This window comes from Alosa pseudoharengus, unplaced genomic scaffold, assembly GCF_046254945.1.
Source record: "Alosa pseudoharengus isolate Yale_2024_CS ecotype anadromous, Long Island Sound unplaced genomic scaffold, YU_APseudo_1.1 YU_APseudo_1.1_scf_7, whole genome shotgun sequence".
Classification (NCBI taxonomy): domain Eukaryota; kingdom Metazoa; phylum Chordata; class Actinopteri; order Clupeiformes; family Clupeidae; genus Alosa; species Alosa pseudoharengus.
In genome coordinates, this window is record NW_027468859.1 from 3546494 (window position 1) to 3566263 (window position 19770).

General features: G+C 42.4%; 2 protein-coding genes across 4 annotated transcripts; one reads left to right on the forward strand and one right to left on the reverse strand.

Annotated features, from left to right (window-relative positions):
* Positions 1-3454: 3454 nt before the first annotated feature.
* On the reverse strand, positions 3455-11712 carry LOC143109856 (mitochondrial basic amino acids transporter-like). The gene is made up of 4 exons (XM_076272649.1): positions 11387-11712; positions 8918-8961; positions 7012-7095; positions 3455-6523 (listed from the first exon to the last, which is right to left on the reverse strand). Exons 1-4 carry the CDS (start codon positions 11412-11414, stop codon positions 5744-5746), a joined length of 936 nt encoding a protein of 311 aa, XP_076128764.1. The 5' UTR covers positions 11415-11712; the 3' UTR covers positions 3455-5743.
* Positions 11713-11955: 243 nt separating this feature from the next.
* slc25a47a (solute carrier family 25 member 47a) lies at positions 11956-17600 on the forward strand. Of its 3 annotated transcripts, none has more exons than XM_076272650.1 (6): positions 11956-12410; positions 13024-13067; positions 13158-13229; positions 14061-14237; positions 16014-16287; positions 16561-17600. In XM_076272650.1, exons 1-6 carry the CDS (start codon positions 12374-12376, stop codon positions 16854-16856), a joined length of 900 nt encoding a protein of 299 aa, XP_076128765.1. In that variant the 5' UTR covers positions 11956-12373; the 3' UTR covers positions 16857-17600. The 3 variants fall into 3 exon arrangements, with proteins under 3 accessions (XP_076128765.1, XP_076128767.1, XP_076128766.1); XM_076272651.1 differs by lacking the exon at positions 11956-12410 and adding an exon at positions 12488-12631; XM_076272652.1 differs by lacking the exon at positions 13024-13067.
* The last annotated feature ends 2170 nt before the right edge of the window (positions 17601-19770 follow it).

A 19770-nucleotide genomic window follows, 5' to 3' on the forward strand; every position in this document is an offset into this window, starting at 1 on the left:
GATCACAATTATTCACCACATGTAGTGGAACGTTTATTTTATGTAGCCTTCTTGAGCATCCATATAGGCTAGACCAGAGTGATAGAGAAAACAGCTAGACCTAACCTATTTTAGTGTTGTGTATACTAAGCCATAGGCTAGCCTTAGTAGCTCTTATAGCTCTCATATCCAGTATAACAAAATCCTTAGCAGTTTATATACAGCTCTTATATCCAGTATAGCAAAATCCGACCCATAGAGTCTCAGTTGGTTGCTCTGGTACTGAGGTGAATTGGCTACTTCATTGTTCTCCAGTAGCCAACTGTTGTTAACCTGACTAAACTGTTGTAAGGATACCTGAGAATTTGAAGTGTCCTTGCAATGCAATAATTAAAGTGGGGTCTCTCTGTTGAATGTTGTAGTACTTCATGATGAAAAATATTAATAATGTTTATACTTGAGGCTTTTGCTAGTGGCAACATCAAGCATATGATAGGCCTAGACCAAGATGGCGGCACTTACGCATCGCGACCCTGTGTGTTACTCCAGAGAATGCAGTTCATTGAGTTCATTTCAGCATTCAACACCATCATCCCCTCCAAACTGATCACCACACTCATTGAACTGGGCATCAATACCTCCCTCTGTAACTGGATTCTGGAGTTCCTAACCAACAGATCTTAGGCTGTTAGGTTAGATAAACACACCTCCTCAATCATCTCACAGGCGTACCACAGGGATGTGTGCTGAGCCCTCTCCTTTATCCCTCTTCACCTACAACTACTTACCTGTACATGGCTCTAACGCCATTGTTAAGTTTGCAGATGACGGTGATTGGTCTCATCAGCAATAACGAAGAGACAGCATACAGGAGAGAGGTTCAGCACCTACATCATGGTGCACTGACAACAACCTGGCTCTCAACACTAAGAAGACCAAAGAGCTCACATACCCCCATTAGCTAGCACACATATCTCCATTCTCATCAATGGGACTTCTGGGTGTCCACATCTCTGAGGACCTCTCTTGGACCCTCAATACCTCTACCCATATGCACCAGCATCTCTTCTTCCTGAGGAGATTTGAAGGTCCACCTGTCTCCGCAGATCCTGGTGAACTTCTACCGCTGCACCATCGAGAGCATCCTCACCAACCGTGTCACAGTATGGTATGTCAACTGCTCTGCCTCCGACCGGAAAGCACTGCAGAGGGTGGTGAAAACTGCGTAACGCATCACAGGTTCCTCACTCGCCTCCATCGAGGCCATCCAGGGCAAGCAATGCTTGCGTAAGGCCCACAGCATCATCAAAGACTGTTTTCACCCCAGCCAAAGACTGTTCGCCCCACTTTCCTCCGGGATTCATTACTACTAAAATGTCAGCTATGCATCTCGGTGACAACCTGGCTCCTCAACAGACCCTTATTCTGCTCTTATAAGGTTACTGCTAATACATTGCACATATTTATATTTAATTGATATTACTGTAAACCAACTCTACACTACTGTCTACACTGCACTATATACTGTATTTTGTACTGTGTATCTATGCACCACCTGTCTATACTTTGTATATCACACTGCAATTTTCAGCTTTTTTGCACTTCTGGTTAGACGCAAACTGCATTTTGTTGTCTTTGTACTCTGCACAATGACAATAAAGTTGAATCTAATCTACCGTACCATCTGTTATAATGCTATTTGCTTGGTCTGTTCCTGTAGTAAACTGCATTTAAAATTGCATTTAATTTTTTATAGTTGCAGTTTGTGATATTAGTGAGAGTGGGGAAATGACAATAAGTTCTACCCTACGGAAATGATTATGATAGCTACTTATGATAGCTACTTATGATAGCTACCTATGATAGCTACTTATGATAGCTACTTATGATAGCTACTTATGATATGATAGCTACTTATGATAGCTACTTATGATAGCTACTTATGATAGCTACCTATGATAGCTACTTATGATATGATAGCTACTTATGATAGCTACTTATGATAGCTACTAATGATAGCTACTAATGATAGCTACTTATGATAGCTACTTATGATAGCTACCTATGATAGCTACTTATGATAGCTACTTATGATAGCTACTAATGATAGCTACTTATGATAGCCACTTATGATAGCTACTTATGATAGCTACTTATGATAGCTACTTTCAAAATCAGCTCTGTGTGTAGATCCATTTTAAAGCAAATGCGTGTTGGTTGCAATGGTAACAGGCTGAATAAAAGTTGAATGAGAACAAGAAATCTTGTTAATTGTTTTCTTAATGCTATTTGATAGAGAAGCAGAATTTACAGAAATATAACTTTAACCTCCATATTTATTAGCACCTGTTATCCTCCTGAGGCTGGAGAAGGACCTCATCAGAAACAGACATCACACCATGTGAACACCATGAAATAAAATGTGGTCAACACTGACCCCTGCAGGAGGCTGAAGGAATGGAAAATGGAGGCATCAAGAGACCATAGTGAAGACTACCAAAATAATTGACTTTTAACTTATAGTAACTACCCATTTAGGAAGACCAAGTATACTTATCAGCATGTTAAACAGAATGAACACAAAAAAGGCTTAAGTTTTTATTTTATTTTATTTCAAACTGTATAGTTGGGCAAAAATAATTTTGTTCAGCAACAGGAGCATCCCAACTATATATAACCATTTAAGTTAAAGTACATTTTACAAAAATAGTCTGCTTGAGTTCTCTCTACATGTACTTACATTACTCTTTACTAACATCCAGAACAACAACAGTGGTTATTTTAAAACCCAAAAGCAAAATGCAACAGAGAGGAATATATTAACAACTTCTTGAAATACAATATGTACATTCTTTTTAAAAGTAATCTAGAAGAAATAAACACATTACATATATGCATTGCCTCTCCTCACTATCATGTATTTCATTCCCATTTTAACCATTTGGTTTGACCATGTCATGACCAAGACAACCTGACATCTGATCAGTAGTAGCAGCATTATCCTCATCTTCATCACCATCATCGTCATGTTTAGCAGCTTCACCTGTGTATTTTTTTAATCCAGGTATTTTGGCGCATTCTAAGAATCTAGTTTAGATTCTCCATTTTACATTCATTAAGCCCTCTCTCATCAACCCGATTCCTCTTTCCCACAGACAACTTTGGACCTTTCCAAGATCTCATGAAATTGCAGCATTTGCTTTTATATTTACAGCGGTGGGAACCCATCCAACCACCATCCACGGATCGAAGTCTACTAATCTAAAACTCATCCATATATTCATACTCACAGTATATTATGCCACTGGTTACATTGGTTGACCAGTTGACCACAAGGGACAGCAGACCTATTAACAATACAAATCCAGTGCTTTTGGACCAATTAAAACCTGTCAATACCTGGGCCAATCAGTGGTTCTAACCCAAGGGAGGGGGGGGGGGGGGGGTTCTGAATTGGTTCTGTTCAGAATTCTTCAAATCTTGGTGCTTGGTGCCAACTGAACTGAAGAATGTCACACCCACTTCTGGTAACAAGAAAATCAACTAAACTAAGAAAATCTTTTGTTTCTAGCTCCGAACCAACTTTTCCGGTTCTGAAGTGATTTATTTTTGATCAAAATGTTCCAAACAGTTCAACATCTGGAGCATAAGCCAGAATGTCTGTTCTCTGTTAGTGGAAAAGTCCCAAGAGAAAATTCCCTAAGTGCTCCTATGCACCTCAGCTAGAGGTCAGTATTTTTAATCAGACAATGTAAGGATTGTCTAGCTCAACTAACATCATATCCAAAAAAGACACACGGAAGAACATCAAAGGAGCAGTACATTTACCAGACAGGGACGCAGTGGTAAAGCGTGTTTTCTCCTTACATACCAAGGACAAGGACAAGGACAAGGACCCTCCTGTGCAACTGAAACTCTCCTGAACTCTCCTCCTCTCGTCCATGATTGGCTGGAACAGTTTGTTTTGTTTCAAGGTCCAGGCTGGACCGATCTGTTTTTGTTGCCGTTTTTGGAGCCTGGGCTGTCCACAGAAACCCTGTTTTTTTGCAGTGTGCATGGAGCTAGCGGATGGTGAGGACATGTTTGCTGTATGTGACAAGAAAAGCTTGGAAACCGCAAAACATTGCTTAGAGCACCTTTAACTAGTGATGGGCAAATGAAGGTTTGGTGAAGCACAGAACCATATTGAACAATTGATTCAAAAATGGGTTCATTACTCGAAGCTTCGGTAACAGCAACCTCTCCTGGTGAAAAGCCAAGACTGCATCTAAATTATTCCGGCTAGATAGTGGACAGAAATAGCCTGGCGGGCCATCCTATATCATTGAAATGTATAGTCTGGCATCGAATCATTCACCTCGCTTAATCCAAGGGGCGGGCAGAGAACTGCCTAGGCATGCAATAGGCCAGCGCTACGACCATATCCGTATCCGGTAGGCAAAACGGCAAATACATCCTTCTTCGAAAGGAATGACTTAAGTGCATTGTGTTGCTCAACTTTCAAAGAAAAGCACAAGTCCAACTCCTCCAAAGTTGACGCCAACGCCGATTCAAACAAATTAATTTGCCGCCGCTAGGGTGCGTCTAGATTTCTAGGCTAGGACAGAAAGCTTTAGTGAAATAATTCTAGTGCACGCACCTAACCACCCCACCCACGCACATGAATAAGAATGGGATATCATTATTTATACAAATAAAGATTGATCAGGAGACATCAGAATAAAGTTTTACCACGTATCTCTTACATTGTAATAAAAATAAATCGATATGAACAAACTATGCTTGTCACAGTAGAGGCTATGAACCAAAAGCAATGTTGTGCTTTAGCCTAAAGTGTTTATGCTTTGAGCGCGCTACCATTCAGACTAGAAACGAGGCCGTGCCAGTTGCAGTGGCAGCACGATTGGTTCATGAGGCGGTGGCGCTGCGAACCACTCAGGTGATTCTTTCAGAGAATGAAGCAGTTTCTGCTTCGGACGTCATATGTCACGTGATTTTTCAGTAGCAAAGCAAGCTTTGGAGCAGTGGTTCAAATGGAATTGTAGTTACTAGTTTGAAGCACGTATCGAAGCTTCAGTGTCAGACTGCCATCACTACCTTTAACCTCTGGCTCATGTCAATGTTTAACATTAACACTTTTAACAAATTGAAGCACAGACGTAGGTCATTTGAAGAACCCCAAATTTTTTTGTGATAATTCACAAGCTTTTCTTATAACAGTGTGTCCTCCAAAGGAACACTAGGATTCCATGTGATTTCCTTACAGGAGGTAGTTTTGGTTCTGATAGCAGAAATAAAAAGAAACATCACATAAATATATTGCATACATACAGTATATCATCACGAAAATAAAATTCCACGGGTTTCTTACTCTGCATACAAAGAAAATATAAATTTCTCATGCTACAAGATTCTGCCATGTCTGGTGTGTTTGCGTAGTAAAAGGCAAGGTCATCAGCAGTAGGACTTCAAAGAAGGCGAATAGGAGAAAAGGAGAAGGAGCAGAAGAGTGGCTGGTCAGATCCAACCTCTTATCTCCATTTTTGCTAAACCTTCAGATGTTTTTTCCAGAAAAAAAAGCAGTTACATTTTCACGTACATGCCAATGCCAATACGTCTTTCTTTACCATATATCCTTAAACTTCTCTTCTTAAGGCATATTGTAAAAGAAAGAAAACATAGATAGGTTTAGTTGCATATTAGGTCTTATATACATACAGTACATGTGTGTCTTTTGCTCTGGTCAAGTCTGCAATGTGTGTGTTCACAGGCTGTTGGGTTGGGTTTGCAGGGAGCTGCTGTGTTGCGTTTGCGTCTCCACTGGGGCAGACTCACAGTCACCGGCCCCGCCGGTCTCGCCCCGTGCGTACATAAGCACAAGTGTGACGGTGGCAAAGGTGGTGGCGTTGACGGGGAACGCTCGGAGCAGCGTGGAGGTGAGTCCGCGCGTGAACACCATCCAGCCCTCGTTGGCCACACTCTGCCGCACGCAGTCCATGATGCTGCTGTAGCGATACACTCCCCCCACACCGTCCGCCTGCAGACGCGACTTGATCACGTCCACCGGATACGTGGAGAGCCAGGAAGCGATGCCCGACATGCCACCGGCGAACAGCAGCTTCGGGATCATGTAGGGGTCGTCGGGCTCACATCCAATCCCGCGGGTCAGCACGTCGTACGCCAGGAAGTACACACCAAAGCCGGGCGTCTCACGCACCAGCGTGGTCACCATGCCACGGTTGACGCCCCTCACGCCCTCGCGCTTGTGGATGCGCACCAGGCAGTCCAGCGAGTTCTTGTAGAGCTTCCGTGCCGACTTCTTCTTCTCGCCCGTGCCCTGCATCTGCATGCGTGTCTTGGCCAGCTCCATGGGGCAGCAGATCACAGACTGGATGGCCCCTGCTGCCGCCCCTGCCAGGAACTGGTTCAAGGGCGTGTCCTGACCCAGGAAGCGCATGGCGTTGCCCTGGACACCGAACACGATGGCGTTGATAAATGTCAGGCCCATCATGGGCGAGCCAACACCTTTGTACAGCCCCAGCATCTGACAGGGGAGAGGACACTCATTCACTTAGTGATTTCCAGTTAATTGCCTGACCAAAATGATGTTGAAAATATTTGAGACAGTTATACACATACGGCCAGTTTCCTATTCATGAATTAAGCCTAGTCCTGGACTAAAAGAGAAACATCTCCATTGAGAAAAAGCTTTCAGTAGAGGATCAGGCTATCCTTCTAAATCCAAAACAGATCTGGTGGCAAAACCAGATCCAAGTGGTTCTGGATGCATTAGAGGAAAAAGCTTCTGGCTGGGTGACCCTGCTTGTGTCTGTCAATAGATCCATTTCCATAGACATTTCTATATGAATGATCCATATGTTTGGGTCCATATGTTATGGAAATATCCATGGATTGGATTTATAATACAGACCTATGATATACATTTTACATTTGCATTCAATATGCAAAGTTTGAGCCATTAATCTGCTGTTCTTAGTTCTGCGGAGTGGTCACCATGAAGGGTAAACTCACCGATTCCTGGCGTACGATGGACTGGAAGCAGTGGAAGGTCCCTCTGTAAAGCGGCTTCTCCACACTCTGGACCTGAAGTCTGACCTGAGGAACGATAACAGAGAAGAGAAGAGAAGCGGTGAGGCATTAGGTGGGTTTACATTGGGCACATAGAATCCCATTCGAAAACTGGCCAATTCAATTGGATTTTTTATCGGATCAAAAGGGATGCTGTATTCTTTTTAGAACAGCCATGTAAACGCTGAATCAGATTGCAGAATTTTCAAATTGCACATGCCCATTACCCGTCTTGTAACATAAACAAACTATAAACAAACAACTGCACGCTTTGGTTGATATTCTAAACATCTCATCCACAGCCTAGACATTAGACAATTATGACACCACTGACAAAGATCTAAAACCAAAATAGCACATCATCATTTTCCAAAGTGACAACATCAAAAAGGCAGTTTCATATGTTCACCTCTCTTCCTTACTTCCAACATGAGCTCCAAGCTGTTGCTTCATAACTATACTGAACAGATGACAGAGTTTAATGTGTGCACGTAGGCTTGGGAATCGGTTCCAGGTATCGGTTAGGAATCGGTTCCAAATGTCCCAATCCATCAGAATCGTACACATCCACACGTTAACAATTCCAGTAACGATTCCAATACAAAGCTTTGTTTTAGAAATGTTTACTTTTTTAGAAATTTTAAAGCATTCGACTTCTGTATTGATATTGCACACTTGATATTCATTCTCTAAAACCACTTTAAATTAGACATTCAAAGCCAACAACTCTCAAAGCCATCCTATAAGCAAATGGTAAAGGAATCGATATGGGAATCGATAAGGAATCGCATCGATAAACAGACTCGACAATGGCATCGATATCGATCATTTCTTAACGATGCCCATCCTTATGTGCACGTCACATGTCTATTCTAAATGTGTATGTGTATATAAACACCTGATTAGAATAGATTATTTTGCCATGTAAACAGCTGGTCTGACATCTTCAATCTGAATAATTTCAATCCGACTAAGAAAATAGTGTGCATGTAAACGGGGCTATTGAGACAACCACACTCAAATATGCAAGCTAACACAGCAGCTTATTCTTAGAGACTAGTATTTCAGGATTCAAAGAAGATAACTTTTAACTTTTACAGACAGGGTTTTACTTTACTTACTATAAATGATCAATGACCAGTAATGGTCCTACACTCTCACAGTAAAAGTGTACGTTATTCTACTTCCTGAGTGATTGTCAGACACATTCTAAGCTCTGCTCTCTAAAAGGACATCTCTATGGCAACAAGAAGGATTCAGACTGAAAGCCAATCTGAGAATCCACTTCTGAAGAAAAGCAAGACAGGTAGGCTATATATGACAACTTGATTTAGTCTGGTCACTGCGATTTCAAGTTTTTTTCTACCAGTTCACGGGAAATCGAAATCTGACTAGAACAGCTGCACATGTTTGCAGTTGATTTATTTACTGCTGATCTGTATGTTTATAATTAGAACTTTATTACCATCTGTCCTAATCCTGTCAAGAAAGATGCAAACAACAGACATATCGTTCATGCTCACAACTCAACTCAGATATCAACAAGGTAATTTGAACAGAAGTCCAAGCTCCTGGGGATACACTGATAGATGTTGGACATATAAGCCATATCACTAAAAGACATGCTAACAAACTAATAACAGGAATTGTTTCCTCTGCTGTTTACTGTTTGCTATTTTAGACTGCATTCCTATCAGATTTCTATGGGATCAGGAAGACGACACACTGTGTATGTAACTGTCCCCATTCAGAGAAACCAACATTTCTTTATGGGGTCAAGTAAGGCTAAATAATGTAGCTTACTGGTTTATTTAACAGTGTAATGTGAGCTCTTTAAAAGACTGCTCACCTTCACGGTATCAAATGGATGTCCTACCAAGACTCCAGCAGCACCTGCAGCCAGGAGAGAAACAGATAGGGAGGACGGAGGAGAGAAGAGAAGAGATGAGAGGAGAAAAGAGACAGGGAGAGAAGAGAATAGAAGAACGGAGAAGAGAGGAGAGAAAAGAAGAGATAGGAGAACAGAACATGGGATGAGAGAAGAGGAGTAAGCATTAGGCATATATGGGATATATGGAGCACTTTGTAAAAATATCCTCAGGGAAATGCCGCTAAGCTATACTCTCTTAAATAAAGACATGGGATCCCTCTTTCTTATTACATAAACAAGAACCAACCTACTGGGAGCCCTTATGGAGTGCACCTAAATCAACCCCTATCCTTTCAACCTGACAAGCAAAGCAGCATTGATGAACCAACACAACAATCCAAGCAGTGAGGAAAACAACATTCCTGCTCCTCCAGAGTCGAAACTATAGAGGCTGACGCCACAGATTTGTTTTCTGAAAAAAAAAAAAAAAGACTTCCCAGGCTGAAGTAAACAGCACTTGTACAGGAGCCAACAAGTGTGATTACAGAAATAGGCTTCTGCTTATTTGGAGATGTGGCTACACAGGGATGAAACAAACATCAAACCCACAACATTTATCCAAAGCAACAAAAACATATGGACTGCTTTGCATTGCGTTGCTTTGTCAATGTGCATGTCATTTTTTTACAGACAGTTTTATTCAACACAATGGCAACAATTGAACAGTGTTATTCAACACAATACAACACAACAATAGACATAGGCCATCCAGGCCGTTAACAAGTCTTAAAATGTCTGACTTGCTTTCAATCGGATTTTGGCAGTATTGCCCTGTGCTGAGACGAGAAGTGTAAGGGGCAGCCGGGTCTGTGGCAGGACACAGGTGCTTGCCTCTTGAACTGTATGCCCTGTGAAAGGCATGGAGCAGAACCAACCACCACTACTCAGTTTGTTTAAGTGTGGTTAAGCTTGTGTCCCCCTACTGTGCTACAAACACACACAAACTCACAGCCCAACTGTGTTGATTAGACGCCAAACATATCAGATGATCCCCTCACAAGGGCTGGCTATGTCAGGGGGGACTGGCTCCTCCTGGCCAATCAGAGTGAGGCATCCTGGGCTGGAATGTGTCCTATGGTTTAGTGCTGTGACCTCAGCATTCCACTGACAAGCCTGTGCTTAACTTTGCCAAGAGAATGAGTGACAGTGATTTTCTACCCAATTGCAATTTTGACAAACAGGTATAGCCCCTTGAATCTTTTATACTGCACAATACTGCATCTGACTATTTGCACCAACATGTGCCTGTTTATGGTACAAATTCTTACATCAACACCTGGAGAACCATCAAGAAGTTGTGTGCCACTGTATCCACTAACCACATGGTCAAAATGGGACAACCTGCTTGGGGTTTCCCCATTGGCTGTGGTGTGGGTGTGTGCATGCCATTCTATTCTCAGCCCTTCCTAAAACCTTACGGTACGGTACGGTACAGCACAGACTGAGCCATTCTATGGTTCTGAGTACAGTCATGCTAGCACCTTTAGCAGTTGCAAATTCAAGATAATTAATTTTCAAAGATCTCTACCTGACTTCTGGAGTTTTTTTTTTTTTTTTTTGACATAACAGGCTTATTGAGATGCTTGATCACTGGTACACATCCAACCAAAGATAACACAAATACATCTTCTAGCAGGACCATTTCAGCTGGGAGGGAAGGATGCCGTGTCTGTTACCTGTGCAGCTTAAAGTCATGTCTACGCAGTGCCATGTGACAGTTAATTCAGTGAACGTTTCAGATGTATGCAGTGTGGCTAGCTGAGAAGGATGACAGCCAACTCTAATAACGTTACGGCTGCAACATAACGTGCGTGTTCACTCACATAAGTAGCTACAGGTCCAGACGATTTCATCATAAGCCCTATCAGCATATGAACTGTCTGGTAGACGTGCAGTCCGACTTAAAGCAACACCAAAGAACTTTCCCTCTGTCGCTCGCACGTACGCTATTTGTTTATCCAGCACCGGCTTTGCAAATAGCAATGTCCACAGACGGTAGAATATTTTGCATGACTAATGAAAGTACGATGTATTGCGACATCAGATGCAAGTGAAATCTGTAGTTTCTTATGTCTCATTCCATCGAACTACAGATCCGCTACCCGATCTGGCAAACTTACATAGCTGCTAGTGCGGTTTTAGCCGATAGAGGGCCGCGTTGCGAATGCAGAATTGCCGTTCACCCTGTTACGAGTTGATGAACCACTGAAACGATTTTGGAAACATTATTTTAAGGTACAAAAACACTCTTTGGTGTTGCTTTAAATGGCTTAACCCGAACATAGGATACCGGCACATTATTTAGAAATAGGTTAGCAAGCTAAGTTAGCAAGTACGTTAATAGCAATGGGGCAGTAGAATGTACAGTAGCAGCTACTTCTCACTTACCTCCTATGCAGCCAGCAAGGAAGTCCATCCCTTTTCTTAAATTCTGGGCTTGATAGCCTACAATTTGAGATGGATTGTTTGCTCCGAGGTTCGATGGATGAGACTATGTGCTGTTTAGGTTTAAAAAGATAACGAAACCTACGGTTTGGACTGACACAAGAAGATTCCCTGCTGGTTAATCTGGTACATTTAAAAACGTAACTATACCATTAACAAATGTTTCAAAGCACCTGCAACGGTTACCGTTATCTTCTCGGGTGTAGACTAGTGGAAATTTTCTCTACCTGCCACCACCTGCAGCGATTTCTATTTCTGTATTTGATAGGTCTACATGTCAGGGGACATGTGTACTGCGTCATTGTCAGCATCGAGTCTGTCCAATCGGAGAGCCAAAAAGATCACAACTCCCCTCCTGCTCGGTCACCTTCACTGTGATTGGTACATGCGATATGGAAACTTCCGGGTTACATCAGGCAGCCTGTCCCTGGCTGGTGTTGTGGTCAGCCAGCGGCGACTGCGTGACAAAATGTTTAGCACCACTGAACTAATAATACTAGCTGGTCAGGTAATGATGAAAATAGTGAAGTAATACTCATGACAACATACGAATATTGATACGATCAGATGTATTGTGCTGTAGTAGGCTCACTTATCATATGCATGACATTTCCATCCCAGATAAGAGATATAGAGATCCACAACCAAAAGAGAACATAGGCCTACAGTAAGAGGAACAGGCTAACCCTAAAAACTCAGTTCGTCCCAGAGCAGTTTGGGATACTGGGGGTGTGGCCAGAGTCTTCATTGAAGATTTTGTAACGTTCTGACAACATGACCACGTGTGTCATCCGTGAAGGACAAGTTACAAAACAAATCCACATGAAGTCGTGTGTGGTGATAATTTTCGACTGTTGGGTGTTCGGTGAAGTCTTACTACCATGAAAGCTGATACTACCTAACAACGTGTTTGGAACTGCTGGTTAAGCGATGCACTTCGCCGATTTCCTCGCAGGATCTGTTGGAGGTAATGTCAAGCCAGGCTGGAGTTATATATATATGCCCTACACCGCAATTGATAGCCAAAATGCAAACGTAGTTTGGTGGTGCAGTTATATAGAGAACAGTATTAATTTAAAAAGAAGCCATATTAAGCAAAACAATTTTTGTCAACCAGTGTTGGTGGCAGGCAGATTTGGCAGACTGGCTTTCTTCTGTCAGACATATCGACATTCCTGATCATCGGCGGTAAACGTTTTTAAGCTGATTTTGTTTGTTTGTTTGTTTAGTGTTGTTTGGTGGGGGCGAGTGATCAGAATTGTATCTATAAAATTAAGACTATCGCTTTTTAATCTGTCAATCCAGCACGAGTGCTGACACGCTTCGGGTGTTACCTAAGATTAGGCTCAGAATAAACTGGCCTGGTGCTGCTGCTCATTTAGCCAAAACAGTGAGCTGCTAAGTTTTTAATGTTGCAACATTTTTCACAACACGGACCTTATTTACTATATTTAGCCCAGCGAATTTTTGCTCTGAGGAGTTAAAGACGCAGATGAAGGTATGCACTGTTACTGTATTTAGCGCTTAGCCTTGAGTTTAGCCTTCAGTTTGAATGAATGCTGCTTTCCCCCTGTTGACAGGAGCCTGTGGGGTGGCAGTTGGTTACCCCTTCGACACAGTAAAAGTAAGTTTATTGTAATAAAATTATGCAGTCTACATGTCGCAAAAGTCATATGTAGGCCTAGGGCTTACACTGTAAACTGTAAACTTCCAGGTGAGGATCCAGACCCAAAAGCAGTTCTCTGGAATATGGCAGTGTTTTGTAAAAACCTTGGAAAAAGAAGGGGTAAGATGTTTTTTTTTTCTATATTAATGCACAGCCTTGATCCAATCTACCACTACTTACCCTTGTTTTTTCTCCATGTTCTCCATGTACAGCAGTAATTTAAGAACAGATTCATGCATGCATAATGTATAATGTTCTCATAGCCTATACTGTATGCTTTTATACACCCATGTTCATGTTCAAATCCTAATCTGTAGGGGAGCAGATCTGTTGGTGTAGATTGATGGTTTGAAAGTACTGAGTTATTTATTTCAGAGTGATTTCCAATAGCATGTGTTTTGGTGCAATGCTTAGTTTGCCATTGGGACTCCTCTGGGCATTAACCTATTTAACTTTTCAAACTGTAAATCATTTATAAAGAAATGAGAAAGTAGTAGAGAGAGATGTGGCACCTATATATGTGAATATGTGTGTCTGTACATGTTGTAATAAACTTCTCTTTGGGACTGTCAGAGAAAGACAAGAGAGAGCAAGAAACATTGAAAAAGAAAGGGAACCCCATCTTCTCCATCATAATAGATTACATGTTACATATCCAATAATTAACTAATCAAGAACAGCATGTTTTTCATGAAACCTCTTCAGTCATTTTCAATGGGTTAAAGTACTATGGTGTAGTGCTCAGTGTTAGGAGTTAGGAGGAGGACATCAATCAAATCCCAGACACCAGTGGGACTCCTGGGCATGATCAAGGCTGCAGTGTGCTTTCAGGGACTTCAATGGACTTCTGAGGCAGTTCATGTTCATCAACAGCTTGGTGTAGTGTTTTCAGTGTAACAAATACTGAGCATTGTGACATAAAAATGAAACGTCTTCCTCTTACCCCTGCAGGTCCATGGTTTCTTTAAGGGGATGTCCCTGCCCGTCACCACTGTGTCCATGACATCCTCGGTGGTGTTCGGGACCTACAGGAACTGCCTGCAGTGCCTCAGTCAGTTCCACGGCCTTGGGGCCCCCAACACCAAGCTGGACGTCTTCCTGTCTGGACTGGCCGGGGGAGTGGCCCAGGTGAGACTGGACAGTAGTGTGTTATGTTGGGAGATCTGTGATGTGGCCCAGGTGAGACTGGACAGTAGTGTGTTATGTTGGGAGATCTGTGATGTGGCCCAGGTGAGACTGGACAGTAGTGTGTTATGTTGGGAGATCTGTGATGTGGCCCAGGTGAGACTGGACAGTAGTGTGTTATGTTGGGAGATCTGTGATGTGGCCCAGGTAAGACTGGACAGTAGTGTGTTATGTTGGGAGATCTGTGATGTGGCCCAGGTGAGACTGGACAGTAGTGTGTTATGTTGGGAGATCTGTGATACAAATGATGGCATCTCGAGCACATACCAGTGTCTCCTTGGGGGCTTATGAAGTCTGAAATGTCATAATCTCAATTTAAGGCTTTAAAAAGACCTAAATACCTCCACATATTGCATACTACAGTAGATCTTAAATTACATGTAGTTAAGTCTTAAATTTGTACATTCATTTACTGCTTCCTCCCTCTCTCTTGTTCTTTTTTGTTGTTGAGAAATGCGTTGACGGAATTCATAGTTTGTTCCGTGTGAGACCTACAGTACGTGGAACTGATCATAACTGGTAGCCAGAAAACAGCCTGGTCAGAATGTATCACCGTTCACTCAGCCTGCCTAGCTTGTTACTTTGGAAAGTAATTCTGGGACTCTGATTTTCCTTACTTTTTCGTACTTCATGTAGGTCTTAAATTTAATACATAAGTCTTAAAAAGGCTTTAAACAACTTAAATTTTACTGGTTGACACAACTGCAGAAACCCTGATATACTGGCCAGAGTGGCCATGGGGAGCCTGTTTAGATTCCAACTGAAGGTCATTCCCCAATCTCACCCCATTCTCTCTGTTCCGCTCGCTTCCTGTCACGTCACGCTCAACTGGCCTGTCTTCATAAAGGCAAAAAGCCCCCAAAATAAACATAAAAGTACTATACTACATACTAAAAAGTACTAAAGTACACACTTAAAAGTCACAATTTGAACTAATGCAATTAGCAAATCACAAAGGATGCAAGGAATCATGCAGTTCACAACTTTGTCCTAATGATTATTCTTGTCCCATCTATGATTTGTACTCGCACTATATATTCATTCTTGTGTGACAGACGTTGAAGCTCACAGGAGGGTTGTGTTTTGCATTGCTAGGCACCCTCATCAATCAGAAGTGGCCCAACATAAAGTGAAATTTGGAGTAATCAGAAATGATAAATAAAATGAAATTGAAATATCTGTCAGAAAAATTGCCATTAGACATTTTCCCCAAATTGTGTAGCCCTGTAGGAATGTGTTATGATTTTGGTGTGGGAAATATGACATATATGACAATATGACAACACAGTGTAAGTTTTTCCAATAACATTTAGGTTTTCATTGACATTTGAAGAATTTGTTGTTTTCATGTGTGTAAAATGTCTGGTGAGGAGATGGGTTTTTACACACAAAGAAACTATTAAGCAGTGGGCTGCTCAATATTCATAAAACTAGTGAATATAATATGCACATGAATATCAAGAAAGTGCCTTCCAATATAAGCAGAAATAAAAGGAATTGTCTCAGTGTGATATAAGATATGGCAGAAAAACTTTGTGTAATACATACAGACATAGGATACAGTATCAGTAACTAATGACTGCATTAATTTACTTACTAACCACTGATTTAGTACAACTGAACAAGAATTAGTGGCAAATTGTTGTAACAAACTTGTGTGTGTGTGTGTGTGTGTGTGTGTGTGTGTGTGCGTGTGTGCGTGTGCGTGTGTGTGCGCAGATCTCGGTCATGTCGCCGGGTGACATTGTGAAGGTCCGTTTGCAGTGTCAGACGGAGTCCGTGCGTGGTGGTGGTGGTGGCACTAACCTGGCCACGCCCAAATACCGCGGCCCCGTCCACTGCCTGGTGTCCATCGTGTGCGAGGACGGGCCACGGGGCCTGTATAAGGGAGCCCTGCCACTGGCCCTCAGGGACGGCCCCTCCTTCGCCACCTACTTCCTCACCTACCAGACACTGTGCGAGTGGCAGACGCCCGCCGGACAGAAGGAAACAGGTGAGGACTGGACAGATGGGCACATTACACACACACACACACACACATACACACGCACACGTACACTCTCACTCAAGCGTTCACAATCTCAATCGTAGGTGAGCTAATTAGTGAAATCAACTTTGCCAGGTGAAGGAGAGACATGTGGGCACATTATACACACACACACACACACACACACACAAACACACACACAGACAGACAGACAGACAGACAGACACACACACACCCTGCTGTGCTCTTCATGTCCTTCCCCTGCCCTGTGTGCTTCAGAGTGGACTGCTGTGCTGTTGGCGGGAGGGGTGGCTGGCATGGCCGGCTGGTCGGTCGGCACGCCCATGGATGTCATCAAAGCTCGCCTGCAGATGGACGGTGCGCGGGAGCAGAAGAGGTACCGCGGCCTTGTCCACTGCGTGACGGAGACCGTGCGCGTGGAGGGTTCGACCGTGTTCTTCAAGAGCCTGGGCATCAACTGCCTGCGCGCCTTCCCAGTCAACATGGTGGTGTTCGCCGTGTACGAGCTTGCCGTCCGCGTCCTCCGCAAACCAGAGACAGTCACACACATCTGACATAGCCAGCACTAATGCTGTGTGTGTCTGTGCTGTGTGGATTATCAGGTCAATTAATGCATCTTTTATAGACTTTAGCTGCTGGAAAAGCGCACAAAATGAAAGAAAGGGACATCAGTGTTTTAAATGTGAGCATGAAAGAGCTTTTACTGTCTGAGACTACCTCATGAGTTGTATGCTATAGGTACTCTGCTTCTTAATTAAATGCTGTATCGTATTTGGGGCATCATGTGGAAATGTAGTGTAGTGGGGCATCATGGGAAATGTAGTTTTTGTGCCCATCCTCATGATGCAGGCAGAGGCTAAAGTCACCACAGGAGGGCACACTCTGGAACAAAGCCGACCCAGAAAAGGTCTTGATCTGGCTCGGGTCTGGGGCTAGAGAGCAGCTGACTGGACCTTGTTAGCCGGTAAAAAATAATTATGGGTCAAATGGGGAGGGCTTTTATATACCCGTAAAAAAGCAATATATTTATCTAAAATGATGAGGGGGGAGAGGAAGGTGAGAAATGTATACCCGGATGTATGTATGAATGTTTACAATATGTTGACTTTCGTCCTCAGTCGAAGAAAAGAATATTTTATTTTGTTAATGAAAGTATTAATTTGGTTTCTGTTATTTATTTGAATCTCATGCTGTTACAAGTTAAAGAAACTACTGTTTGAGCTTGTCTGCTGCCAGCTACTGATGTGCCTAAGCACTTGTGGGGAATAATATGGGCATTACCTTCTTCCAAAATAATGCAATAAATTAAATCCATCCAGATTTAATCTTCTGTCACATTATGGCCATCTTATTTAGTAAAACCTTTTGGATTTACAAAAAAGGCAGAAATGTTAAAGGTACTATTATTTCTCTGAACATTCCTGGATTAGCCTGGCTGACACTAAACCGATTCTCAACAGATGGGTCTGCAGAACAAATTCAAATGCACTCACAGATTCACCTGGATTCACCCAGGCTTGAAGGAGAGATTCTCTTGGCTGAAGTCTTCTTCTGGTGGCATCTTGTGCCTTCATCTCTGAAGTATCCTGAATGGCACTCTCGGTAGCCCAGCAGCACTTCTGAGGTGTCAGAACACGCTGTGACCTGATGGCTGTATTTGCTATTTGCCAATTAGCAAACCTCTCTCAGCACTGGTGGGCTTGTTGGCTTTTTGCACGTGTTACTGTCAAGAGACCCTTTAAAGTCAGCACCCAGGGGCATTTGGGTTAGCGTCGCCTGCAGGCTTTTAAGTTAGGTGCAAACCAACAACAGTGACACACGGGAACATCACTGGGAATCACATAGTGTTTGTGGTAAATTACGCCTCTCATGAATTCTATTTAAACGGAGATTGTGCACAAAAACACAAATTGGAGACTGATATAAGGCAGAAGGTTTCTACTAATGGTGACATCATTCCAGCGACCACCATTCTGACCAAAGAAGCATTATGAGGGCCACCACTAAATAAAAGAATGGTGATTTGCACAGTGTTACTACATTATTGCATGGTTAGGGAACACCAGTGATGCCTTCATGAACTGGTGAGCTGTGTGCCATTGGTTAAAACACCTGATATAAGGTAATGACTTCTTCTGTGGACAGGCTGATAACACCAATGATTCTGCAGTTACACTCCACACAGGTCATACTAGTTACTTTCTTATCAGCATGCAGCCACTTTGAAATTCCATAATCATGGCATGGAATTCAAATTCATTCTCATGTACTTGACATTAACTAGTCTGATTGTGTAGCAAATGCTGCCATCTTGTGGCATATATCAAAACCGCGTTAGAATTTCCAACCAGATTCACTGTGCAGGTCAGCTTGAGTGAGCACTAAAGTATGCATCTGAAGATATTTTGTGAGTAAAGTCGTTTTGAGAATAGGTTCTGAAGATACCAAGCATGTGGCTGCCTGTCCTTTTCAGTGGAGGCCTCACCCTCCACAAACAAACACACACCTGGAACACACCAATACTGTGTACATTGTCAGTGCCTAGTGTCTACTCAAGTCCTCTTGAACCAACATGCCAAATGAATGCCACTGAATGGACACATGAATAGAACTGAACAGGCTGTGCGGAATGCAGCGGTGCATTTGGATTGATCTGTTAACACTTTAACTCAGAGGTTAGAGGTCATTGTTTCTATTGTGGCCTGTTAAGGCCTGCATCCAATCCAAATTCTTCAGTAAGACACAGTGATGCCCCTGTTATTTAGTTCCACAGAAAACCAATTGCCAAATAGATTTGCTCACGAAAGGAATTTGTTCTGAGGATGTGGCGCAAAATGAATACAACAGATGAATAGAAAGGGAGAAAAAAAACCTAACCTGTTGAGGAGTTCCTTCTAGAATTCTACAAAGATCTATAGTTTCAGTGTTCTTTATACAGTTTATGGGGAAAATCTCTGAGGGTAATTGTCGCATCATAATGCGGAACTCTCGGTTCGCGAACATTCTAATCACATATTTGTGACCGTACTCCTTGACCAAAGTTTCGCCTACAAAAATGTGAATGCAAATGTATAAATTCATATTATGCTAACTATGATGCTATGTAAATGATGAAACAATGAATAAAAAATGAAACAATGAAAAAATGAATGTGCAAATAACTGTGTGCATGGGGAGAAACCTGGGTGGGCATAGTTGAGGAGGCCTGAGAAACAGCGGTTGTAATGTCTCTCTTGGCCTCTTTCTGTTTACGTTAGGAGTTGACCTCAGTTGACCACTTAACCTTAGAAGGACCAGGAACCAAACAAACAAACTAATCTGACCAAACATTGAGCTGGTTTACCTATCACATGAGCCCAATAACTCTACCACTAAGCCAGGGAAAGGTCCAGACATAATCATATTTTTCCTACTGCACTATTACAAGGGATTATAATTATTGCCATTACCTCAAGAATGTTGAATGAA

Coding starts and splice junctions, on each gene's coding strand:
- LOC143109856 (XM_076272649.1), bottom strand. CDS start 11,414: ATGGACTTCCTTGCTGGCTGCATAGGAG. Junction 7,096..8,917: donor ATCCATTTGATACCGTGAAG/GTGAGCAGTCTT, acceptor ATCGTTCCTCAG/GTCAGACTTCAGGTCCAGAG. Junction 6,524..7,011: donor CCATCGTACGCCAGGAATCG/GTGAGTTTACCC, acceptor CTCCCCTGTCAG/ATGCTGGGGCTGTACAAAGG.
- slc25a47a (XM_076272650.1), top strand. CDS start 12,374: ATGCACTTCGCCGATTTCCTCGCAGGATCTGTTGGAG. Junction 12,411..13,023: donor CCTCGCAGGATCTGTTGGAG/GTAATGTCAAGC, acceptor CCCTGTTGACAG/GAGCCTGTGGGGTGGCAGTT. Junction 16,288..16,560: donor CGCCGGACAGAAGGAAACAG/GTGAGGACTGGA, acceptor TGTGTGCTTCAG/AGTGGACTGCTGTGCTGTTG.